The following is a 26,766-nucleotide window of genomic DNA, read 5'->3' on the forward strand; positions in this document are numbered from 1 at the left end:
CTGAGGGAGAGCAGAGATTGCGCATGTGCGAGGGAAAGCTCACCCTTGACCTTCCTGCTGAGGCGTTGACCAATGGGAAGGGTTGGATGACCGGAAGGACTCTGGTCCTCCAAGGCAATCCGCGCGGGCTTTGTGTGAATGGAGCTTGGACGTCACAGACTGAACCTTCCTTCTGTCTCCAACATTTGTGAGTAACTCTTTTATTGTCGTCACAATTATTACAGAAACCAATTTACAAGGCTCCAGGCCTCATTACACTTCAAATTGACGATTAAACACACGTCAAATTGATGATTAAACAGTCACTTTACACAAAACAGCTGCAAGGCACAAGGCCCAATTACATTTCACAATAACGTTGGAACAGTCATTGAACACAAATAGCTGCAAGGCACAGGGCCGAAATACGTTTCCAGATACCAATTAACCAGTCACTTATCACAACCAGCCACAAGGCACAGGCCCTACACATAGTTCAAGTAACAATCGAACAGTCGCATCACACGAACAGTCGTGAGGCACAAGGCCTCGAAACCAAACGACCATTCCAAAGAAAAAAGGAACAAAAAAACCACAAGACACAAGTACATTTCGAGGTGACGACCTCTAAACACATAAGACAAGCAGTCGCGAGGCACAAGGCCCCGATACAATACGGCCGCTTCGGAAACAAGTATGACCCACAGGGCCTCGATACATTTTAACAGTGTCATATCAAACCCAATCATCAGGCACCAGGCCTCAATTCACCCCAGAAAAGATTTAACAGGATAGAATCAATCACCGAACACTAATCCCCGCTCACCCACCCCCGTTCACCCCGCCCTGCAGCCGACACCCCGGGGGAAAGGCCCCTCCTCGCTAAGAGCACAGACCACCGGAGAGCCAGACCCGGGCGCGGCGGAGGAGAGAGGGTTCCTCCCTCCTGGACCCCGCCCAAAGGCTCGGGACCATTAGGAGGGAGAGCAGTTTCGCACCAACTAGCGTTCCACCACAATTACTAATTACCATTTCAAGGAAACCCGAAATGAGTTGAATGTCAGAGGCTGCTAAAGAAAACGAAGGCAAAGAAAACATGAAAACAAAATCCCTTAGTACTCATAGAAAAGTCCATAAAAAAAAAAGAGTCCATTAATTTTGCACGTTCCACATCATGACCCCAGCGCTCCAGCCGAAATTTCACAAGGAACAACATGTCCTCAAAGTCCTCCAATGGCAGCGGCCAGAGTCGCTCCAATGTTGGCAACAGTCGACAACAGGGAGGAAAGTCCCAGAGTCAGTCCCAACCGCCCACAGGGTGTCCAGGGGGGGCCGAACCCCCGGAGACCCCAGGAACGGCAGCAACCCACCCCAGGCTGCAGGCCGCGGGCCGCCCATCGGGTATCCACTCCCGGTTCCGACCCGCCGCTTCCAGCAGCCTATCCAGCTGCCATCCTTCCTCCATTCCTTCGTCCTCCATTGGGCGAACTCAAACCCGCCGACAGCAAACCTCGCAGTCCGAAGCAGCGTCTCCGCAGCTCAAACGCTGACTTGAAACACGAGTGGTCGCAGTACTCCGAAACCGGTCTTCTCCCCTTCCCTCGGGGACCAGGAGCAATGGGCGCCGAGTTGCTGTTTCACCCCATCCAGGAAGCTCCCAGAGGCGGCCTGCCTTTCGAATCGGCCCGGGGGCGGACACCAAGCTCGCACACAACCGCCCAAGCCTCCTCCACTTTTCACCCCAGGAGTTTGGACAGTGTCGGCGTAGCTCCCACAATCCCCCACGCTGGGGAACCCGCTCTATCCGCCGCACGGGCGGGTGATCAGGTACTGCGCATGTCCAAGGGTGAGGGGAAGCTGCACATGTGTGGAGGAAAGCCCAGCCCTGACCTTCCTGTGAGGTGTTGGCTAATGGATAGAGTTAGGACCAGAAGGACGCTGGTCCTCCAATCAGCGCGGGCTTTATGTGAAAGGAGATTGGGCTTCACACAGACTGAAACATCCTCCTGTGTCTCCAACATCTGTGAGTACCTCTTTTAATGTCGTCACAATTTTCAACACAGACTCATTTACAGGGCACAAGGCCCAATTACACTTCACATTAACGATTCAACAGTCACTGAACACGAAACAGCTGCAAGGCACAAGGCCCAATTACACTTCACATTAACGATTAAACGATCACTGACCACAAAACAGCTGCGAGGCGCCAGGCCCAATTACATTTCACGACAACGTTGTAACAGTCATTGAACACAAACAGCTGCAAAGCGCAGGGCCGAGATACATTTCCAAATACCAATTAACCAGTCATTTATCACAACCAGCCGCAAGGCACAGGCCCTACGTGTAGTTCAGGTAACAATCAAACAGGTTCATAACTCGAACAGTCGTAAGGCACAAGGCCATGAAACCAAACGACTGTTTTAAAAGTAAAAAGAAACAAGGAGACACAAAGCACAATTACATCGAGGCATCAACCTCCAAACACATACACAAGCAGTCGCGAGGCACAAGGCCCCGAAACCATACGACCACTCCAAAATAAAGTAAAGAAAAGAGAAATAAAACCCAAAAGTACAACACACGACACAGGCACGTTTCAAGGTAACGACTCTAAACACAAAAGACAAGCAGTCGCGAGGCACAAGGCCCCGATACAATACGGCCGCTCCAGTTACAAATATGACCCACAGGGCCTCAATTCTTTTTAACAGTATCATATCAAAACCCAATCACCAGGCACCAGGCCTTAATTTACCCCAGAAATGGTTTAACGGGGTAGAATCCATCACCGAACACTAATCCCTGCTCACCCACCCCCGTTCGCCCCGCCCTGCCGCCGACACCCCGGGGGAAAGGCCCCCCCTTGGCTGAGAGCACAGACCCCCCGGAGAGCCAGACCCGGGCGCGGCGGAGGAGAGAGGGTTCCCCTCTCCTGGACCCGCCCGAGGGCACAGGACCATTCGGAGGGAGAGCAGTTCTGCACTAACCAGCGTTCCACCACAATTACTAAATACCATTCCGGAGGACCGAAATGTGTTAAATGTTATAGGCTACTAAATAAAACAAAAGCAAGGAAAACAAGAAAGCAAATCCCTCATTATACATAGAAAAAGTCTGCAGAAAAAGTCCACTAATTTTGCAAGTTCCATAACACAGCACCGGCGCTCTTGCCGAAATTTCACGAGGAACAACATGTCCTCAAAGTCCTCCAATGGCAGCAGCCAGAGTCACTCCAATGTTGGCAACAGTCGACAACGGGGAGGAAAGTCCCAGAGTCAGTCCCAACCGCCCACAGGGCGTCCAGGGGGGCCGAACCCCCGGAGACCCCAGGAACGGCAGCAACCCACCCCGGGCTGCAGGCCGCGGGCCGCCCATCGGGTATCCACTCCTGGTTCCGACCCGCCGCTTCCAGCAGCCTATCCAGCTGCCATCCTTCCTCCATTCCTTCGTCCTCCATTGGGCGAACTCAAAACCGCCGACAGCAAACCTCGCAGTCCGAAGCAGCGTCTCCGCAGCTCAACCGCTGACTTGAAACACGACTGGTCGCAGTACTCCGAAACCGGTCTTCTCCCCTTCCCTCAGGGACCAGGAGCAATGGGCGCCGAGTTGCTGTTTCACCCCATCCAGGAAGCTCCCAGAGGCGGCCTGCCTTTCGAATCGGCCCGGGGGCGGACACCAAGCTCGCACACAACCGCCCAAGCCTCCTCCACTTTTCACCCCAGGAGTTTGGACAGTGTCGGCCTTAGCTCCCACAATCCCCCGCGCTGGGGAACCCGCTCTATCCGCCGCACGGGCGGGTGATCAGGTACTGCGCATGTCCAAGGGTGAGGGGAAGCTGCGCATGTGTGGAGGAAAGCCCAGCCCCTGACCTTCCTGTGAGGTGTTGGCTAATGGATAGAGTTAGGACCGGAAGGACGCTGGTCCTCCAATCAGCGCGGGCTTTATGTGAAAGGAGATTGGGCTTCACACAGACTGAAATGTCCTCCTGTCTCCAACATCTGTGAGTAAAACACTTTCTTTTCTCCCCCTGTCCATTTCTTGTCTCATTCTCACCTTCAATTGGTCACTTGCAGCAACTGAAGGGAAAGGAAGTCAATCCAGGGAGGGTGCAGACTCTGAAAAGCTTGGCCCAGGTCTCTCTCTCTGAAAGACATTGACATCCTTTGCTCCCTCAGCTTGACACATTTATTTGTCTGGCTAAAATGATGGTCTCTTTCCTAATGTTCACATTTAAAGGGCTGGTTTCCCCAGGAGATGGCTGACATTAAAGGGAACAGTAAACAGGACAAACCAACCCAATTACTTTCCTGTCGGAATACTCTCCACCATCAGCAAAGTGATGGAAGGGGTCATTAACAGCGCTATCAAGTGGTACTTACTCAGCAAAACCTGCTCACGGACGCTCAGTTTGGGTTCCACCAGGGTCACTCAGCTCCTGTCCTCATTCCAGCCTTGGTTCAATCATGGACAAAAGAGGTGAATGCCAGAGGTGAGAGTGACTGCCCTTGGTATCAGGGCAGCATTTGACCGACTATGGCATCAAGGAGCCCCAGCTAAACTGGAGTCAGTGGGAATCGGGGGAAACTCTCCGCTGGTTGGAGTCATACCTGGCACAAAAAAAGATGGTTGTAGTGGTTGGAGGTCAATCATCTCAGCTGCAGGAGTTCCTCAGGGCACACTCCTAGGCCCAACCATCTTTAGCTGCTTCATCAATGACCTACCTTTCATCATAAGGCCAGAAGTGGGGATGTTTGTGGATGACTGCACAATCTTTAGCACCATTCATGACTCCAGATAATGAAGCAGTCCATGTCCAAATGCAGCATGTCCTGCACAGTATCCAGATGTTGGCTGATAAGTGGCAAATCACATTTGTGCTTCACAAGTGCCAGGCAACGACCATCTCCTACCAAGGAGGATCTAACCACTGCCTCTTGACATTAGCATTGGTGAATCCTCCACAACCAACATCCTGAGGGTTATCATTGATCAGAAACTGAACTGGACTAGCCATATTAATATGGTGGCCACCAGGGCAGGCCAAAGGCTACAGCGGCTAACGCACCTCCTGACCCCCAAAGCCTCTCCACCATCTACAAGGCACAAGTCAGGCATGTAACAGAATAATCACTACTTGCCTGGTTGAGTGCAGCTCCAACATGCTGCTCTACACCATCCAGAACAAAGCAGCCCGCTTGACTGCTCCACATTCCATGAATATTCAAACACTCCACCACCGACGAACAGTGGCAGCCGTGTATACCATCTACAAGATACACTGCAGTAACTCACCAAGGTTCCTCCGACAGCACCTTCCAAACCCACAACCACTACTATCTAGAAGGCCAAGAGCAGCAGATAGTTGAGAACCCCACTACCTGGAGGTTCTCCTCCAAGTCACTCACCAGACAGACTTGGAAATATATCGCCCTTCCTTCATTGTTGCTGGGGCGACATCCTGTAACTCCTTCCCTGACAGCACAGGGTGTGTACCTACAACTCAAGGACTGCAGCGGTTCAAGAAGGCAACTCATCACCACCTTCTGAAGGGCAACTAGGGATGGGCAATAAATGCTGGCTGAACCAGCGACTCCCACATCCCGTAAATGAATTTTAAAAAATGTTATATTGCACAGAGATATATCTAGTGTTATATAGAATGTATTAGATATATTATTGATGGTTCTGTAATGAAATACATGTATTATTAGTTCTACCTACATTATATATTTCCAGTGATACAGTCATTGCAGCACTTATGGAATCCATTTGGGAACTCAAGTCAATGCCGACTCTCTGTACAGCAATCCAGTCAGTGCCATTCCCCCTCGATATCCCTGTTCCCCTGAAAGCTTATTTTCTTCATATATTATTTTGAATTATTGATCATCTCGACTTCCACAACACTTGTGGGCAGTGAGTTCCCTGTCATGACCACTCCATGACTAAATAAAGTTCTTCCTCAGAATTTCCCTATCTCTAATCAGTAAATGTATTTATATGGAGATTCTCTACTCTTGTACAGGTTTTAGTGAGTTTAGATTTGTTGATCAGCACCTTCAGGAAAATTGGGAGGGAAAGTAAGTGAATATAGGTCTCTCTGTCCAGGGTAGGAAGCAGTGAGCTTGGATTTGTCAATCAGCCTGAATCGGCACCTTCAGGAGAATTGGGAGGGGGAATATTAGCTACAGCAGAGTGAGAATGGAGGGAGAGTGTGTGGGATTGAGATTTAGAGCATTTCAGGGAAAGAGAGAGGAAAGAATGTTCGATAGAAACTAGAATTGTCTGTTCTGAGTTTCTATCCTGTACTAACAATGATTACTGTTGTAAAATCTGTTTGCAGGAAGTTCGAACAAGAGGAGTTTGAGGCCGAGCTCTCAAACTAAATATCACGTCAAGAACTGACTGAGTCACTCAATTCTTGGGATCATTGGCCTTTGAATCTAGTAGGAGAAATGTTTGTCTATTCTGTCTGCTTCAAGAGATTTTAAACATCAGTGTGTCTGGAAAAGCACTGAGACACACACACACACCCGTGTGAGACTGTTACAGAGCACTGACTGTGGAAAGAACTTTAACCAGTGACACAGCCTGAACAAATACTACACCATTCACAGAAGGGAGAGACTGTACATGTGTTCTGTGTGTGGCCGAGTCTTCAACTGATCATCCAACGTGGTGAGACGCAAGATCACCCGGACCATGGAGAAACCATGGAAATGTGAGGATTGTGGGAAGGGATTCAGAGCCCCGTGCGAGCTGGAAAGTCATCAACGCAGTCACACTGGAGAGAGGCCTTTCACCTGCTCTCAGTGTGAAAAGGGATTCACTGAAATGGGCAACCTGCGGAAACACGAACGAGTTCACACTGGAGAGAGGCCTTTCACCTGCCCTCAGTGTGAAAAGGGATTCACTGACATTAGCAGCCTGCGGACACACGAACGAGTTCACACTGGAGAGAGGCCTTTCACCTGCCCTCAGTGTGAAAAGGGATTCACTCACATTGGCAACCTGCGGCAACACGAACGAGTTCACACTGGGGAGAGGCCTTTCACCTGCCCTCAGTGTGAAAAGAGATTCAATTATATTGGCAACCTGCGGAAACACGAACGAGTTCACACTGGAGAGAGGCCTTTCACCTGCTCTCAGTGTGAAAAGAGATTCAATGTCATTGGCAGCCTGCGGCAACACGAACGAGTTCACACTGGGGAGAGGCCATTCACCTGCTCTCAGTGTGAAAAGGGATTCACTAACATTGGCCACCTGCGGAGACACGAACGAGTTCACACTGGAGAGAGGCCTTTCACCTGCTCTCAGTGTGAAAAGAGATTCAATTATATTGGCAACCTGCGGAAACACGAACGAGTTCACACTGGAGAGAGGCCTTTCACCTGCTCTCAGTGTGAAAAGAGATTCACTAACATTGGCCACCTGCGGAGGCACGAACGAGTTCACACCGGGAAGATGCCATTCACCTGCTCTGACTGTGGGAAGGGATTCTTTCAGTTGTCCGACCTGCAGAGTCACCAGAGAGTTCACACCGGGGAGAAGCCGTTCATCTGCACTGTGTGTGATAAGGGATTTGCTCATTCATCCCACCTGCTGAAACACAATGTCAATCACACCAAGAGCAGGCCCTTTAAATGCTCTGACTGCAAGAGGGGTTTCAAAAGCTCTCAGCTACTGATGTCCCACCAGCGCTTTCACTCTGAGGAGAGACCGTTCAGCTGCTCTCATTGCACAAAGAGCTTTAGTACCTCATCCAACTTGCGGAGACACCAGCGAGGTCACACTGGGGAGAGCCCGTTCACCTCGCCGACTGGGAAAAGATTCACTCGGTCATCACTTGCTGAGCCACAACGTCACTCACACCAATGAGAGACCCTTTTAAATGCTCCGACTGTGGGAGTGGGTTTCAAAGCTCTTGGGTACTGATGGAACACCAGTGCATTCACACTGAGGAGAGACCGCTCAGCTCCTCTCACTGCGACAAAGAGGTTTCAAACATCATCCACATTGCGGAGACATCAGCGAGTTCACACTGGAAAGAAGCCATTCACCTGCTCTCACTGGGGAGGGATTCACTCAGTCGTCCAACACGCTGAGACACCAAAGGGTTCACAAGTGATGATGGGTTAGATTCTGCTGTTATTCCTGCTGTTAATCACATCCAGGACTGAACCTGGAGTGGGTGGAGGGATTTGTCTCCTCGTCAACACCTGGTGCTCGGATGTGGCGACCCTGGGGAACTACTGATCCCTGGACCTGGAATACCTGACTGTGAAGTGCCATCCATACGGCCTTCCATGGAGTTCACTTCTGCCATCATCACGGCGGTCTACATCCCACCCCAGGCGGAAGTGAAGAAGGCGCTTGATGAATTGTAACCGCTATAAATAACAATGAAACAGAATACCCGGAGGCCTTGTTCATCGTGGCTGGGGACATCAACCAGGCCAACCTCAAGAGTGTACTGCCAAAATTCCACCAACACATCTCCTGTCCCGACAGGGGCCCCAACATCCTTGACCATTGCCACACAAACATCAAGGGCGCCTGATGATCCATCCCCTGACCGCACTTCGGAAAATCGGACCACAAGATGGCGCTCCTTCTCTCGGCGTACAAGCAGAAACTTGAACGGGAAAATCCGGTTAAGAAGGTTGTGCAAATGCTGGTCTGAGGCAAAAGAGCTCCTACGTGACTGGTCCATATTCAAGAACTCGGCAGTTAGCCGAAACGAGTATGCCAGCACCATCACAGGCTTCATCAGCAAGTGTGTAGAAGATTGTGTGTCAAAGAAGGTAGTACGTACGTTACCCAACCAGAAACCATGGCTTAATCGGGAGAGTGACTGGTCTGAGGCGTTCAAGTCAGGCAACCCTGACCTGTACAAAAAAATCTAGGTACAACCTCTGCAAAGCCAACAGGGATACCAAGAGACAACAGAAGAGTTGTCCAGACTAAGCGAGAATCATGGACTCTCATCGATTGTGGCAAGGCGTAAACAACATAATGCGCTAAAAAGCAAAGCCGAGTAGAATCTTTAGCAACAGTGCTTCCCCTTCCCAACAAACGCAATGCATTCTATGCTTATTTCGAGCAGGAAACCAACAAACCTTTGTCATCTGCCCCAGCAGCCTTGGACACGCCCATGCCCACCGTCACAGCCTCCAAAGTCAGATTGGCCTTCTTGAAAGTGAAGCCTCGGAAAGCGACAGGTCCTGACGGGAGTCCCTGCCATGCACCCAGATCATGTGCGGACATCCTCAACCTTTCCCTCCTCCGTTCTGAGGTTCCCACCTGCTTCAAGAAGACCACCATCATACCGGTGCCAAAGAAGAACCAGGCAACGTGCCTCAATGACATCGATCATTATGAAATGCTTAGACCACAGCTGGAGTAATGTGTGCAGTTTTACTTAGGAAAGGTATTGCCACAGAGGAACAGCAACAAAGTTTGACCAGACTTGTCCCGGGTATGGCAGGACTGTCCTATGAAAGCAGATTGGGGAAACTAGGCCTCTTTTCTCTAGAGTTCCAAGGAATGAGAGGGGATTTCATTGAAACTTACAAAATCCACAAAGGAATAGACAGGGTGGGTGCAGGTGAGAGGTTTCCCCTGGTTGGAGAGTCTGGAACCAGGGGACACAATTTCAAACTAAGGGAGAAGCCACTTAGGACGGGTCTCTGAGGAGACATTTCTTTACTCCTCGGGTTGTGAATCTTTGGAATTCTCTACCCCAGAGGGCTGTGGAAGCTCAGTCACTGAGTGTGTTTCAAGCAGAGACTGACAGATTTCTTTTTTTTTTGTTTAATAAATTATTTTCTTCTAATTAAGGGGCAGTGGAGCGTGGCCAATTCACCAATGCTGCACATCAAGTTCGGTTGTGGATCTGAGACCCACAAGGCACTAGGAGAATGTGCAAACTCCACATGGACAGTGACCCAGGGCCAGGATCGAACGCAGGTTCTTGGTGCCGTGAGGCAACAGTGCTAACCACTGGGCAACCGTGCCACGCAACTGACAGATTTCTAAATATCAATAACCCATATGGATATGGAGATAGTGTGGGGAAAAAGACATTGAATCATAGGATCATAGTATTTACAGGGCAGAAGGAGGCCATTTGGCCCATTGAGTCTGCACTGGCCCTTGGAAAGAGCACCCGACCAAAGTCCACACCCCCACCCTATCGCCGTAACCCAGTAACCCCACCCAACCTTTTTGGACATTAAGGGCATTTTAGCATGGCCAATTCACCTAACCTGCACATCTTTGGACTGTGGGAGGAAACCCACTCAGACACCTGGAGAAAGTGCAAACTCCGCACAGATAGTAACCCAAGCCGGGAATCGGACCTGGGACCCGGGAGCTGTGAAGCAACTGTGCTAACCAGTGTGCTACCATGAAATGGATGATCAGCCATGATCGCATTGAATGGCGGCGCAGGATCGATGGGCTGAATGGCCAACTCCTGCTCTGATGCTCCAATGGTATAAAGATCGGTAGGAAAGTAAACTGTGAAGAGGACATAAGGAGACTACAAAGGATAGAGGTAGGTTATGTGAGTGGGAAAAGATCTGCCAAATGGAGAATAATGTGAGAAAATGAGAAATTGTCCATGTTGCCAGAAGAATAAAACAGTTTCTGATCTGAATAGTGAGAGATTGTAGAGCTCTGAGACTCCGAGGTATCTGGGTGTCCAAGAGCATGAATCACAAAAAGGGAATTGAATACAAAAGTAGGGAGGTTGTGCTTCAGTTATACAGGACATTGATGAGTCCACATCTGGAGCACTGTGTATAGTCTTGCTCTCATTTAAGGAAGGATGTAAATGTGTTGGAAGCAGTTCAGAGAAGGTTTACTGGACTCGTACCTGGAATTGGAGGCTGGTCTTATGAGGAATGATTGGACGGGCTGGGCTTGTGTCCGATGGAGTTTAGGTGACTTGATTGAACCGTATCAGATCCTGAGGGGCCTTGACAGGGTGGATGTGGAAAGGATGTTTCCTCTTGTGGGAGAATCTAGAAATTGGAGTCACTTTAAAAGTAACAACTTGCCTATTTAAGGCAGAGGAGAACTTTTTTCTCTCAGAGTTGGGAGTCTTTGGAACTCTCTTCCTCAAAGGGCAGTGGAAGCAGAGTCTTTGAATATTTTGAAGAATGAGTTGAATAGATTCTTGATAAGCAAGGGGGTGAATGGTTATCGGGGGGAATGTGGAATTGAGGTTACAATCAGATCAACTTATTAAATGGTGGAGCAGGCTCGAGGGGCCGAGTGGCCTACTCCAGCTCCTAATTTGTATGTTATCACATCCTATATAATAGATTGTAGCATTTTACCTCCAACTGATGTCAAGCTAATGGGTCTGTGGTTCCCCGTTTTCTCTCTCACTCCTTAAATAGTGTGGTTACATTTACTACCTTCCAATCTGCAGGAACCATTCCAGAATCTATAGAATTTTGAAAGATGATCACCAATGTACCCACTATCTCTCCAGCCGCCTCTTTCAACACTCTGGGATGGAGAGCATCAGCTTTTGGGGATTTATTAACTTTCAACCACATTAATTTCTCCAGTATTACTTTCTCACTAATACTAATCTCTTTCAGTTCCTCGTGCTCACTGGTCCCTTGGTTCTCTAGTGTTTTAGGACAATTTCTGTATCTTCCTCTGTGAAGACAGACACACATTGTTTAGTTTCGCTGAAATTTCCTTATTCCCCATCATAAACCCTTCTGTCTCTGCCTGGAATGGACCCACATTGGTCTTTGCGAATCTTTTCCTTTTCACATTTTATAGGAACTTTTCCAATCGTTTTTTTATGTTTCTAGCCAGTTTGCTCTCGTCTTCTATTTTCTCTTTATGAGTTTCTTGATCCTCCTTTGTAAATACTAAAACAAGTTTCCAATCCTCAGGGTTACACTTATTTTGGCAACTATATGAGTGATAAGATCTCTTATTTTATCTTCAAAAATGAGCCCAAGATCTGGTTGATTGGAGGTGTCCAAAAATACAACTTTATTGCTAATTATCCACCTCAATTCTCTTACATAAAAATAATTCAAAATTCAGATCAAATAATACGTCAAAACATAACAAAGAGAGTTAAACAAAAACATTGGGGAAACACGGTAGCATTGTGGATAGCACAATTGCTTCGCCGCTCCAGGGTCCCAGGTTCAATTCCGGCTTGGGCCACTGTCTGTGCGGAGTCTGCACATCCTCCCCGTGTCTGCGTGGGTTTCCTTCGGATGCTCCGGTTTCCTCCCACAGTCCAAAGATGTGCAGGTTAGGTGGATTGGCCAGGATAAATTGCCCTTAGTGTCCAAAATTGCCCTTAGTGTTGGGTGGGGTTACTGGATTATGGGGATAGGGTGAAGGTGTTGACCTTGGGTAGGGTGCTCTTTCCAAGAGCCGGTGCAGACTCGATGGGCCGAATGGACTCCTTCTGCACTGTTAATTCTAAGAAATAAGAAAATATTAGGAAATCAATAGATGGTTCAGAATTTCTTAAAGCATGAATATAGAACAAACTTTAGTCATGAAACTATTCTTAAAGAAATTCTTATCAATGGTCTAACCCCTTATTGGTTTCAAATTCTCAGCTGAGGCTTCCTGATTTAATCAGAAAACTCTGTCACTTGGAGCATGATTTGTTATCCAGGCATTGGTCTTTACTGAAGATTCATTAATGTCTATCAAGTTAATTAAATGTCTACATGCTCCCGCCACGTGTACCAATCCTCTGAAGATAAGGCGTTCTGCATTAACCTTGCTTGTTGCTAAGGCTTTGCTACATTTTGTAAATGTTTCTGTTGCTGAGGCTGCGATACGTTTTCATTGCTAGATGTATTTGTAGAACAATGTTTTATTCATGACGAGGGCTTTTATGCAACTTTTCTTGAAACTGTGTTAGATTCTGACACATATTAAGTTGCTGTACAGCAATTCTCATATTTTTATCTGAAACAATTTCTGCCTGTATGTATACTGAATTTAAGAATTATACTGCATTGATTCTTCAAGGTACCAATAAATCAGTGAAGCAATAAATCTGTAATCTATCAATGAGCCTCTTCCTTTGACCTAATGGAATCTTTAATGTTTCTTGATAGTCACGGTTGCGTCACTTTTCCTGTTGGATTTTTGTTTCTTAAAGGAATCTATATTTTATGTAAATATGTGATAATTCCTTAAATGCGATTGCCTGTGTTTCATTACACATTTTATTGTATGTTCCCAATCAACTTGCCCCTCATAGCTTGACAGTTTCCTTCTGAGACAGAACCATGTAACCACCATAGCCTATCTTCATCTGAACTGCATGCATTGGGGTTCCAAACAGAAACAGGAACTATCTGTCATCTACCTTCCAAACACCCTTTCACTCTGTGATCCTTATGAAATTTGCCACAAGGCTCAAGAGCATCAGTCATGAGAAGGCCAGTCCAGCAGAAAGAAACCCTCCGACCCTCCCCATTGACCAACTGACAGAATGAACACAATGCAGTCCTGGATGTAATTGAGAGCAGAAACAATAACAACAGAATCCAACCCCTGTAATCAATTGTGACCATGTTGGTGTCTCAGCAAGTTCGAGAAAGCACAGAATCCCTTCTCACACTGAGAGCAGGTGAACGGCTTCTCCCCAGCGTGAACTCGCTGGTGCCTCCGCAGTGTGGATGATTCACAGAATCCCTTCCCACAGTGAGAGCAGATGAATGGCCTCCCCAGTGTGAACCCACTGGTGCCTCTGCAGGCTGGATAATTGAGTGAATCCATTCCCACACCGAAAGCATGTGAACGGTCTCTCCCCAGTGTGAACTCACTGGTGTGTCTGCAGGGTGAATGACTGATTGAATCCTTTCCCACAAAGAGAGCAGCTGAATGGTCTCAGCCAAGTGTGAATGCGCCAATGAGCTTCCAGTACAAATAGGCACTGCAGTTGACCATTTGGCCCATTGAATTTGCTCAACCCTGTAATAAGCTCAATGGCCGATCTAGCTCAGCACCATTTCCCTTAGTGACTTCAACATCTCGAAACCTATCAACTCGATCTGGAAAATACTTGATGACTTGAGGCTCCACAGTCCTCTGGAGCAGAGAATTCCAAAGCTTCACCACATCCTGGAGTGAAGAATTCGCTCCTCATCTTAACTTTCAGTCCATTTTCCTACCTGTTCCCCGTGCCCCTCAACTCCCTCGTCAATCAGAATTCTGTCTAACTTCACGGCGCCAAGGACCCAGGTTCAATCCCGGCCCCAGGACACTGCGTTTGGAGTTTGCACAGTCTCTCCGTGTCTGTGTGGGTCTCATCCCCACAGCCCAAAGATGCGCAGGGTTGGTGGATTGGCCATTCTAAATTGGCCCTTAATTGGAAAAAACATGAATTGGGTACCTTAAATGAAAAAATTATGTTTTGGCGAGGGAGGGAGGGTGGGGGGGGGTCACAATCAAATCCAGTGACTACCCACATATACTTTGTGTCAGGTTGGTGTCAATGTCCACCCCCTCACTTTTCATCCGAGTCTCAGGAGGTTGGAGACTGCTCCGGACAAGTAATGGCGGACGCAGCTCCCACAATCCTCCCATGCTGGAGAAACTGCTTTATCCCAGATGGGTGGGTGGTCTGGAACTGCACATGTCCAAGGGAGAGGGACCCTTAATTGAAAAAAAGACTGGGCACGTATAATAAAACAATTAATTCTGTCTAGCTTATTCTTGAATATATTCAATGACTCCCAGACTCCACTGGACCCTGGGGGAAACAAATTCCAGAGATTAACAACCCTCTGAGATAAGAGATTACTGAAAATATATAACATGGTAGCAGTACAATATTAAAAGACTAGAAATAATAATAAATGTACTTTACAGGTCCAGATGGAGCAGGTTAAAGAGGTGTGAATTGTCTCAAGCCAGGACAGTTGGTAGGATTTCGCAAGCCCAGGCCAGATGGTGGGGGGTGAATGTAATGCGACATGAATCCAAGGTCTTGGTTGAGGCTGTACTCATGTGTGCGGAACCTAGCTATAAGTTTCTGCTTGGCGATTCTGCATTGTTGGGTTGCAAAATCCTATCGACTCTCCTGGCTTGAGACAATTCACATCTCTTTAACCTGTGATTATCCCTCTCTCCAGTTGCTCTGTCTGGACCTGTAAAGACTTAATTACCTGCAAAGACTCTCATTCAACAGTATCGTCTTGCATCATTGACTTTATCTATCTATATGTTTCTGGAACCCACCTCTTCATTCACCTGAGGAAGGAGCTGTGCTCTGAAAGTTAGTGATTCGAAACAAACCTGTTGGACTTTTAACGTGGTGTTGTGAGACTTCTTACTTTTACTTTAACACGATCAATAATCACACTCCATGGTTACGTTGCAGAAATTGTCACTCAATTCTCCTGGAACCAGCCCAATGTGATTCTTCATTCCTGTGTTTACTGCCATTGTGTTCCTTTGCCTGACTGGCAACCCTTAACCCCAGAGGTGTCTTGCTGTGATGGTTCTCCGGATTGGATTGGATTTGTTTATTGTCACGTGTACCGTATTCAGGTCCCGATAAACCAAGTGACTCTTCCAAATCCTGAAGTGATGTTTGTTTTTTTCTGCAAATCTTCATCTAATATCCTGTAAGATGCAAGTTGAGAACAGACAATTCTAGTTTCTATAAAACATTCTTTCCTTTCTCATTCTCCAAAAGCTGTAAATTTCCACCCAACACACTCTCCCTCCATTCTCACTCTACAGTATGTAATATTTATCTTCTCTAATCCTCCCAAATCTCGAAAGGTGCTGCTTCAGGCTGATTCACAGATCCATGCTCACTGCTTCCTGTCCTGGACAGAGGCCTGAAAATCTCCATGCAGGCTGCCAGACAGGAATATGTCTATAATACCAAACTCAAAATGTGTGCAACATACAAACTTCCTTTCGCTTCAGTTGCTGCAAGTCACCAAAGTCCCCTCAGAATGAGAAAAGAAATGGAAAGGTAAAGTAGAGTTGGAGAGGCTACTCCCTCTTAATAATAATCGGGGGCAGCACAGTGGCGCAGTGGGTTAGCACTGCGACCTCACAGCACCGAGGTCCCAGGTTCGATTCCGGCTTTGGGACACTGTGTGGAGTTTGCACATTCTCCCCGTGTTTGTGATGGTTTTGTCCCCACAACCAAAAAGATGTGCAAACTAGGTGGATTGGCCACGCAAAATTGCCCCTTGGGGAAAAAAATGAATTGGGTACCCTAAAATTTTTAAATAATAATCTTTATTATTGTCACAAGTCGGCTTACATTAACACTGCAATGGGGCGGTACGGTGACGCAGTGGTTAGCTCTGCCGCCTCACGGCGCCAAGGTCCCAGGTTAGATTCTGGATCGGGGTCACTGTCCGTGTGGAGTTTGCACATTCTCTCTGTGTTTGCCTGGGTTTTGTCCACACAACCCACAGTTGTGCAGGGTAGGTGGATTGAACACGCTAAATTGCCCCTTAATTTTAAAAGATGAATTGGGTAATCTATATTTTTAAAAAAACACTGCAATGAAGTTACTGTGAAACTCCCCTAGTCACCACATTCGGCGCCCGTTAGGGTACACAGAAGGAGAATTCAGAATGTTCAATTCACCAAACGCATGTCTTTCAGGCATTCTAGATGGGCAGCCTGGTAGCCCAGTGGTTAGCACCGTTGCTTCACATCTCCAGGGTCCCAGGTTCGATTCCGGCTTCGGTCACTGTCTGTGGAAATCTGCATGTTCTCCCCATGTCAGCGTAGGTTTCGTACGGGTGCTCCAGTTTCCTCCCACAGTGCAAAGATGTGCAGGTTAGGAGGATTGACCATGATAAATTGCTCTTAGTGTCCAAAATGGTTAGGTGGAAGTTCCGGTGGCGGCTAAGGAGGAGTAAGTCGCACACTTGGTGGCTCTCAATCCAGTCGGACTTTTTCCCTGACTTTTTTGTACTTTTGAGTGCTAGTTTGGAAGGCATAGGCACTCAGGCACTGACTCCAGACACAGGTGTATGGAATTAAGAAGCAGAAAGAATCGCAAACAGTTGAAGAAGTGGGCAAACAAGGGCAGTGTAGAAGCTGCTGCTGAGGACAATATGGCCGACGTCCGGACCGCGGTGCAGACAGCCCAGCCAACAACGGAGCATCTGTTGAAGGTCATTCAAGAGTGCTTTACTGTTTTGCAGCGGAACAGTTTAGACCTGATTCAGAAGGACATCGAGGGCTTGAGCATAGGCTGGATGCCCAGGATCGTACGATCCAGAAGTTGGAAAAGGCGCTGGAGGAGCAGGAAGATAACCAAAACGGTGGTGGAAGCGGAGATGGAGAGGCTGAAGGACCAACAAAAAAGGCTTCTGGAGAAGGTAGAGGACCTGGAAAATAGGTCGCATCAGTAGAATTTGAGAATCGTTGGTCTCCCGGAGGGGGCTGAGGGAGACGGTGCCGCGATGTGGCGGGCATGTTCCAGAAGCTGTTGGGAGATGATGACTTCCCGCGCCCGGTGGAGGTGGACAGGGCGCACAGGGTGCTGGCGAGGCAGCCGCGAGAGGCGCCCCCCCTTCCCCCGAGCGATGGTGGCCCGGTTTCACAGGTTCCTGGACAAGGAGCGGGTGCGACAGTGGGCTAAGCGTACGCGGAGCTGCCATTGGAATAACAGTGCCATGCGCATCTACCAGGACCTGAGCGTGGAGGTGGCCAGAAGAAGGGCAGGCTACAGGCAAGTCAAAGAGATTCTGTTTAAGAAGCAGGTGAAGTTTGGGCTGCTGTATCCGGCTCGCCTGTGGATCACACACGAGGGACGGCACCATTACTTTGAGGAGCCCGAGGATGCGATGGACTTCGCCAAGAGAGAAGGGCTGGTGCCGAACTGAGGACTTTGTGGACATGGGTTAATAAGACACTGGGCAATGTTTTCACTCATCGGGGGGGGGGGGGGGGGGGGGGGGCGGGGGGGGGGGGGGGGGGCGGGGGGGCAGGTGGATGAATACTTCTTACACTGCAAATAAGAGGTGCAGGTGTTGGAGAACCAGCGCTGTCTGGAGGTTTGTTTGGCGAAGGCCGAGGAGAATTATAAGGAGGCCCGAGTAAGCTATTGCTGAAGGAGGTTAACGCAGCAAGACTCCCTATTTACTCAGCAGGTTGAGAAAAGTTGAAAGATTGCGAGGCAGAAGTTGTACGAGTTTGGGAGTAACCCGAGCAAATACAAAGGCCGACTTTGGAGCGAATTTCTCTGTGCGGCTTGGCAAAGGGAAAAGGGTCACGAAGACGGAGGAAATAAACAGGAATTTCGGGAATTCTATGCAGGATTATACAAGTCTGAGCAGTCTGGTGATGTATTGACAGTGTGGAGCATTATTTATTTTCCTTGAATCTCCCGGAAGCCTCAGAAAGCCAGCATGAGGCTCTTAATGCTACTCTTTCTAGGGAAGCGATGTCAAAGACCATGGAGGAGCTTCAGCCAGGTAAAGCGCTGGGACCACATGGCTGTGGGTGTGGGTTTTATAGGGGATTTGAGGTTTACTGTTGGAACTATTTGTGGGTTTGTATTATCACTTTGACTCAAGTATGCTGCCATCGACTCTTTCTGAGGCTTATGTCTGTTTGATTCTGAAGCGGACAAGGATCGAGGGAGCGCATCTCTTATCAGCCAATCTATCTTTTGAATGTTGACTTGAAACTGCTATCTAAAGTTTTGGTGAGAAAGCTGGAGGGCATCCTTCCAACAATCAATTTATTTTTTAAATTTAGAGTACGCAATTCATTTTTTCTAATTTAGGGACAATTTAGCTTGGCCAATCCACCTCCCCTGCATATCTTTGGGTTGTGGGGGTGAAACCCACACAAACACGGGAGAATGTGCAAACTCCACACGGTCAGTGACCCAGAGCCGCGATGAAACCTGGGACCTCGGCGCCGTGAGGCAGCAGTGCTAACCACTGCACCACCGTGCTGCCCTCCTTCCAACAATCATGAGGGAGGACCAGTCTGACCTCGCTCTGCATCACTAACCAGCTGAGCTAAATTGGCTCCTAATTATATTACAAGCTGGGCAGCGGCAGGGTTCATGAATGTCGTATTTGGGCTTCTGAGAAGATCTCGACAAATAAATGTGTCGAGCTGAGGGAGCAAAGGATGTCAATGTCTTTAAGAGAGAGAGACCTGGGCCAAGCTTTGCAGAGTCTGCACCCTCCCTGGATTCACTTCCTTTCCCTTCAGTTGCTGCAAGTGACCAATTGAAGGTGAGAATGAGAAACGAAATGGAAAGAGGGAGACAAGAAAATGTTTTACTCACAGATGTTGGAGACGGGAGGAGGTTTGCATCCTTGTGAAGTTCAATCGAGCAGTCACACAAAGCCCGCGCTGATTAGCTGGAGGACCATCCTTCTGGTCCTCCAACTCTTGCCATTGGTCAATACCTCAGGTAAAAGGTCAGAAGGCGGGCTACCCTTTACACATGCGCATCCTCCCCTCTCCCTTGGACATGCGCAGTCGTGGGCAGGGGGAGATCACCGATTGGCTTCTCGCTCTGGCCGTCAGCCGGTTGCCTGGAAACCTTGTCTCGAGGAGGTTCTGTTGTCGGTTAATTTTCCCCCTTGTTCAAGGGGCGGGCGAAACAACGGGTGGGGGCGGGGAGCGCCGGGCCTGCGCACTGGAACCCGGTGACGACAGCGCGGAAGAGTAATTCCTATTGGCTGATTCGGGCAGTGCCCCATTGTGATGTCACAGCGGAAGTGAAGGAAAAAAACTCTTCAACATCTGTGAGTGAAACACTTTCATTTCTCCCCCTTTCCATTTCTTTTCTCATTCTCACCTTCAATTGGTCACTTGCAGCAACTGAAGGGAAAGGAAGTGAATCCAGGGAGAGTGCAGACTCTGGAAAGCTTGGCTCAGGTCTCTCTCTCTGAAAGACATTGACATCCTTTGCTCCCTCAGCTCGACACATTTATTTGTCTGGCTAAAAGGATGGTCTCTCGCCACCGGGGTAGCAGCGCGGTTGGGTGACCTGCACGGCTTACTGCGGTTAGAGAAGATAAAGTATGAGCTAAGGTTGCAGCAGGGGAGTTTGAGAAAAGGTGGGGGATGTTTGTGACCATGTTTGAGGAGCTGTTCGTCGTGTGGGGGGTGGTGGGGGGAATGGAAAAGGAGAAAAATCTGTACAAACCATATAGTTGATTGTTGGGAAGAATGTTTCCCGGGGGTGTTTATTTGCTGTAACCTACTTTGACACAAGTTTGAATAAAATGCATTGAAAAAATAATTAATAAATAAAAGGATGGTCTCTTTCCTGATGTTCACAATTAAAGGAAGATAAAATGCTGGAAAATCTCAGCAGGTTTGGCAGCATTTGTAGGGAGAAAAAAGCTGATGTTTCAAGTCCGATGACTCTTTGACAAAGCTTTGACAAAGAATCATCGAACTCGAAACGTCAGCTCTTTTCTCTCCCTGCAGATGCTCAGATGCTGCCAGACCTGCTGAGATTTTCCAGCATTTTCTCTTTAGTTTCAGATGCCAGCACCCACAGTAATTTTCTTTTATCACAATTAAAGGGCTGGTTTCTCCAGGAGATGGCTGCTATTTAATGGGACAGTAAATTAATATCGGCTAGAGATATGTCTAGTAGTTTTAAATTAGATATATTATTTATGGTCTGTAATAAAGTACATTTACTATTATTTCTGGTTGTATAATATTGTACTGTCGCTATTTATATATTTCCAGTCATCTCTTCCCTCAAAAGGCTATTAGTCTATGGCATTCTCTTCCACAGGGATCAGTGGAGTCTTTGGGTCACTGAATATATTCAAGGATGAGTTGGACAGATTTTTAATATTTCCTTTGTCATGTTTTTTTACCATTTTTAAAATAATGAATGCAACAGAATAACAGAAATATTGCTGGAAAATGGGTACAGTGTAGAACAACTGATACTTGCACATAAATACAAGCAATACATTGCAGAATTAATTCAGAGCAGGATATTTGAGCGACCAGAGCCTCGAGATGAAATGCCAGATCAGTTACCAGGTTAACATAGTGAGTGGAGAAAGAGGGTAAGATTATATAGAAACAGACGAATAACAATGCAGGGCGCATACCCCAAAATATTACAAAACACACTAACAGCAGAGTCGAATTAAAATAACATAGATGACATAGAGTGGCAGGGCTCCATTGTGACGTCACAATTCGGAGGTTGGACAATGAGTTTCAGACTAAAACTTCCTCCTCATCTGGGAGCTCAGTGTTTCCCCCTTTCCATTTCCTTTCTCATTCTGGGGGGACATTGGTGACTTGCAGCAACTGTAGGAAAGGAAGTGAATCCAGGGAGGGTGCAGACTCTGAAAAGGTTGGCCCAGGCCTCTCTCTCTCTCTGAAAGACATTGACATCCTTTGCTCCCTCAGCTTGACATATTTATTTGGCTAAAAGAATGGTCTCTTTCATAATGTTCACATTAAAGGGGTTAAGCCATTTATTATTATTTCTTGTCTTTTGATATAGGTCTGTGAATAATTTCACAGTTTTATTTCAGCACAGAAGGAATCCATTCAGTCACTTGAGTCCATGCCGACTCTCTGCAGAACAATTCAGGCTGTCCCATTTCCCCTCGATATCACCATACCTCTGCAAGTTTATTTCCTTCACGTGCCCTTCTACGTTCAGTTTCAAATAATCTTATCGTCTCAACTTGCACCACTAGGTAGTGAGTTCCAAGTCATCAGCACTCACTGCCGAAATAAATTTCTCCCCCACTGCCCCATATGTCTAATCATGGGTTAAGATTAGATACAGCAGAGTGAGAATAGAGGGAGTATGTGGGATGGAAATTTACAGCTTTAGGGGAACGAGGGAGGAAAAATATTCCATTGAAACTAGAATTGTCTTCTGAATTTCTATTTTATTTGACAGTGATGATATTTATAATCTCCTTTTACAGTACATTAGAAAGTGAGGATTTACAGACAGAAATCTGAAAGTAAATGTCGCATCTGGGTCTGACAAAGTCACTCGATTCCTTGGGACCTGAATATCATCGGACTTTGAACCTAGAAGTGGAAATGTTTGTCTGTCTCAAGAGATTTTAAAGCACCAAGACACACAGACACCTGGGTAAATGCGTTCCAAGGAACTGACTGGAAAAAGCGTCAACCAATTACTTTGTGTTATAAATTTAGAATACTCAATTATTTTGTCCAATTAAGGGGCAATTTAGTGCAACCAATCGACCTAACCTGCACAACTTTGGGTTGGGGGGATGAGACCCACGCAGACATGGAGGCAATGTGCAACTCCACACAGACAAGGGGCCGGCATCGAACCCGGGTCCTCTGCACCCTAGGCAGCAGTGCTAACCACTGCACCACCGTGCCGCTCTGGTGTTAACCAATTACACAGCCTGATAAAACATCGCACCATTCAGAGCGGAGAGAAATCCTGCACGTTTTTGCTGTGGACGAGGCTTCAACTGATTATGAAACCTGGAGAGTCTCAAGGACGCCTGCACCTGAAAATGTGGGCACTGTGGGAAAGGATTCAGATCCCCATCTGTGCTGGAAACTCATCAATGTCGTCACACTGGGGAGAGGCCACTCACCTGCTCTGGGTGTGGGAAGGGATTCACTCAGTCATCCCACCTGCTGCCACATCAAAGAGCTCACATTGGGGAGAAGCCATTCACCTGCTCTGAATGTGGGAAAGGATTCAGTAATTTATCCACCTTGCAGACACAGCAGTAAATTCACACTCTGGAGAGGCCTTTCAAATGCTCTGCATGTGGACAGGGATTCACTGAGTCATTCAGCCAGATGATCGACCAGTGCGTTCACACTGGGGAGAAAGTGTTCACCAGGATGTGGTGTTCACCTGCTCTACTTGTTGAAAAGGATTCCGTGATTCATATAGCCTTCCGACTCATCAGCGAGTTCATACCAGGGAGAGGCCATTCACCTGCTCCATTTGTGGGATCGGATTCACTCAATTATCCAGCCTGCTGACACTCCAATGAGTTCACACCGGGGAGAGACCGTTCACCTGTCTGACTGCGGGAAGGGATTCACTCGGTTGTGGGAAGTGACCTTTTGTGGATCAATTCAAAGGAGATGTACTCTCCCAGACTCGAAGCGCATCAGCCCACTGGAAGCAAGGTCGTGAGACCGGCCAGTCCAGAAGAAAGAAACCCTCTAACCGTCCAACCTCACTAAGTGTCAGAATGAAGATGGTTCAGTCCTGGATGTGATTAACAGCAGCAATAACAGCAGAAGCCAATCCCTGTCATCACTTCTGAACACTCTGCTGTCTCAACAGGATGCATAGCAGAGTGAATCCTTTTCCACAAATAGATCAGATGAACGACCTCTCTCTACTGGTGTGGCTTCAGGGTGGATGAATCACAGAATCCATTCCCACAATCAGAGCAAGTGAATGGCCTCTGTCCGATGTGGATTCATTGGTGCATCTGCAGTTTGGATAACTGAATAAATCCTTTCTCACACTCAGAGCAGGTGAATGGCCTCTCCTTGTGTGAACTCTCTGGTGTTCCAGCATGTTGGATGACCTAGAAACCTCTTCCCAAGGTCAGAGCAGCTGAACGGTCTCTCCTCAGTGTGAGTGCGCTGGTGGGACATCAGTTCTTGAGAACTTTTGAAGCCACTCCCACAGGCAGAGCATTTAAAGGGACTCTCATTGGTGTGAGTGACTTGGCGTATTCGCAGGTTAGAAGAACGAGTGAATCGCTTCCCCCACACAGTGCAGGTGAAAGGCCTCTCCCCAGTGTGAACCTGCTGGCGAGTCAGAAAATTGAATGACTCACTGAATCCCTTCCCACACTTCGGGCAGGTGAATGGTCTCTCCCCTGTGTGAACTCTCTAATGTGTCAGAAGGGTGGATGAATGTTTGAATCCCTTCCCATAGTCAGAGCACATGAACGGTTTGTCCCCAGTGTGAGCTCATTTGTGTCTCAGCATGTGGGATGACTGAGTGAATCCCTTCCCACACACACAGCAGTTGTGGGAAACCAGCGGCCTGGGGGCCACATGCAGCCCATCTGGGTTCTGAGCGCGGCCCACAATAAACATTTTGCTGACTGTTGCCCACAGGCAGGGTTGCCATATTCCACCAATTCCCATCCACGTAGTTTTTTTCTACCGGTATTACTGAAGTGATCCACTGGACAGCTTGTTTATGATGCAGAGCGAGGCCAACAGCACGTGTTCAATTCCCGTACTGGCTGAGGTTATTCATGAAGGCTTTGCCTTCTCAACCTTGGCCTTCACCTGAGGTATGGTGATCCTCCAGTTAAATCACCATATCTCAGCTCTCCCTGTCAAAGGGGAAGGCAGCCTGTGGTCAACTGGCACTATGGCGACTTGACTTGACACATGTAAAGCGAGGGGAAGTGAAGTGAGGAGCATTCTGATTGCACAACATTGACTGTGAGCCGTGCACTCCCTCTGCATCCAAAGTGTAAATATTTTATTTTTAACATTTGAAGTTGATAGTTCAATTAAAATATAAATGAATTGAACTAAGCATTTTCTATAACTCGTTATGAAATATTTGGTGTGTATTAAATGTATTTAATCTGATAGATAGGTCACAGTTAGTGGATTTCAATCTTGCCGACACAGAGATGAATGAGGGTCACTCATGCGGCCCACTCACTAGCCGAGTCTGCCATCACTGATCTGAGGAGATATCCTTACTGTTCAGTAAACCTTACATGGAAAAGGCACACATACAACTGGACATGGAGGAATATAATGGAATTATTTTGGGAAATACAGTGTATGTGCAGTTTATTCAAACCGTGCATTATCATATCCCCTTCACAAATAGCTGATGTCAGGGCGGCGCGGTGGTGCAGTGGTTAGCACTGCTGCCTCACGGCACCGAGGACCCGGGTTTGATCCCGGCTCCGGGTCACTGTCCGTGTGGACATTCTCCCCGTGTCTGCGTGGGTCTCACCCCACAACCCAAAGATGTGCAGGGTAGGTGGATTGGCCACACTAAATTGCCCCTTAATAGGGAAATAAAATTCCTTCATTGGTCAAAATCTTTATTAGGTTGATGCTCTTTGAACCTCGGAGCGCAACAACACAATTGGTCTCTGTCAGTATTGATGCTCCACATGAGCCTCCACCCACCCCTCTTCATCTCCCCCATCAGCATATCCTTCTATTCCTTTCTACCTCATGTATGCTTCCAGGGGCCAGTGCAGGCTCGATGGGCTGAATGGTCTCCTTCTACACTGTAAATTCAATGATTCTATGAATCTCGGTTCCCTTTCAATGTATTCATGCTGTTCCCCTCAACCACTCGCTGTGGTAGTGAGTTCCACATTCTCACCACTCGCTGGGTAAAGAGGTTTCTCATCAAATCCCTATTGGATTATTGAACTCTTCATAATCTTAAGGACTTCCATCAGATCACCCTCGAGTCTTTTTTTTTCTAGCGAAAAGCAGCCCCAGCCTTTCCTGAGGGTTAATGTGCAATGGGGCGGCAGGTAGCACAGTGGGTAGCACTGATGCATCATAGTGCCAAGGACCTGGGTTCGATTCCCGGCTTGGGTCACTGTCTGTGCGGAGTCTGCCCGTTCTCCCCGTCTCTGCGTGGACTTCCTTCGGGTGGTCCGGTTTCCTCCCACAGTCCAAAAATGTGCGGGTTAGGTTGATTGGCCGTGATAAATTGCCCTTAATGTCCAACAGTTAGGTGGGGTTACTGCGTTATGGGGATAGGATGGAGGTGTGGGCTTATGTAGGGTGCTCTTTCAAGGGCATGTGTAGACTCGATGGGCCGAATAGCCCCCTTCTATGCAAATTCTTTGATAAAAATGCTCTCAGTTCTGGTATTATTCTTGTGAATCTTTGTTGCATCTTCTCCAGTGCCTCTATTTCCTTTTTCTATTTATTTTAATAAAAAAATTTATTCTACTTTTTCACATTTTCTCCCACATTTACACCCATCAACAATAAACAATAATCAGCAAGATATGTCAATCCCCATAATAACAACGATCCCATCCGCCCACCAACCCCCAAACCTCAGCCCACATGTTTACATAAACAAATGACAAAAAGGAATCAGGGATTACCCGTAGTCACCCTTAATCTACACAGCCACCCGCCCCCCCCCCCCAACTAATGTCGATGTTATCCAGTTCTTGAAAGTGCATAATAAATAGTGCCCATGACTTGTAGAACCCCTCCGACTTCCCCTCAGTTCGAACTTAACCTTCTCAAGGGTCAAGTATTCCAACAGGTCCCCCCCGCCACGCCAGGGCACTGGGTGGAGAGGCTGCTCTCCATCCCAGCAGGATCCGCTTCGGGCGATCAATGAGGCGAAGGCTATGATATCTGCCTCCTCTCCCGTTTCCAACCCTGGCTGGTCCGACACCCAGAATATGGCCTCCTGGGGACCCGGGTCCAGTTCCACACGCACCACCTTGGAAATTACCCTTAACACCTCCTTCCAGTACTCCCCTAGCTTTGGACAGGACCAAAACATATGAACGTGATTCGCAGGCCCCCCCCCCCGCAACGCTCACACACATCCTCTACTCCTTCAAAAAATCAGCTCATCCTCGTCCTCGTGAGGTGCGCTCTATATACCACCTTCAGCTGTATCAGCCCCAACCTCGCACATGAGGTGGAGGCATTCACTCTCCGGAGCACCTCACACCAGACCCCCTCCTCTATAACCTCTCCCAGCTCTTCCTCCCACTTTGCTTTGATCCCTTCCAGTGGTGCCTTATCCTCTTCCAGAATAGCTGCGTACAC

General features: G+C 47.8%; 1 protein-coding gene and 2 long non-coding RNA genes across 3 annotated transcripts; 2 read left to right on the top strand and 1 right to left on the bottom strand.

Moving 5' to 3' along the window:
• Positions 1-94: 94 nt before the first annotated feature.
• Positions 95-13,059, top strand: LOC140421919 (uncharacterized). The gene is made up of 2 exons (XM_072506888.1): positions 95-187; positions 6,329-13,059. Exon 2 carries the CDS (start codon positions 6,688-6,690, stop codon positions 7,861-7,863), a length of 1,176 nt encoding a protein of 391 aa, XP_072362989.1. The 5' UTR covers positions 95-187; positions 6,329-6,687; the 3' UTR covers positions 7,864-13,059.
• LOC140421970 (uncharacterized) lies at positions 11,986-19,391 on the bottom strand. The gene is made up of 3 exons (XR_011947184.1): positions 19,286-19,391; positions 15,295-15,624; positions 11,986-12,453 (listed from the first exon to the last, which is right to left on the bottom strand). It is a non-coding gene; the product is annotated as an uncharacterized lncRNA (long non-coding RNA).
• A 251-nt stretch (positions 19,392-19,642) lies between these two features.
• Positions 19,643-25,835, top strand: LOC140421998 (uncharacterized). The gene is made up of 2 exons (XR_011947212.1): positions 19,643-19,751; positions 21,930-25,835. It is a non-coding gene; the product is annotated as an uncharacterized lncRNA (long non-coding RNA).
• Positions 25,836-26,766: the final 931 nt, after the last annotated feature.

The sequence above is a fragment of the Scyliorhinus torazame genome, chromosome 5 (genome assembly GCF_047496885.1).
Source record: "Scyliorhinus torazame isolate Kashiwa2021f chromosome 5, sScyTor2.1, whole genome shotgun sequence".
Lineage (NCBI taxonomy): Eukaryota > Metazoa > Chordata > Chondrichthyes > Carcharhiniformes > Scyliorhinidae > Scyliorhinus > Scyliorhinus torazame.

Coding starts and splice junctions, on each gene's coding strand:
- LOC140421919 (XM_072506888.1), top strand. CDS start 6,688: ATGGAGAAACCATGGAAATGTGAGGATTGTGGGAAGGGATTCAGAGCC.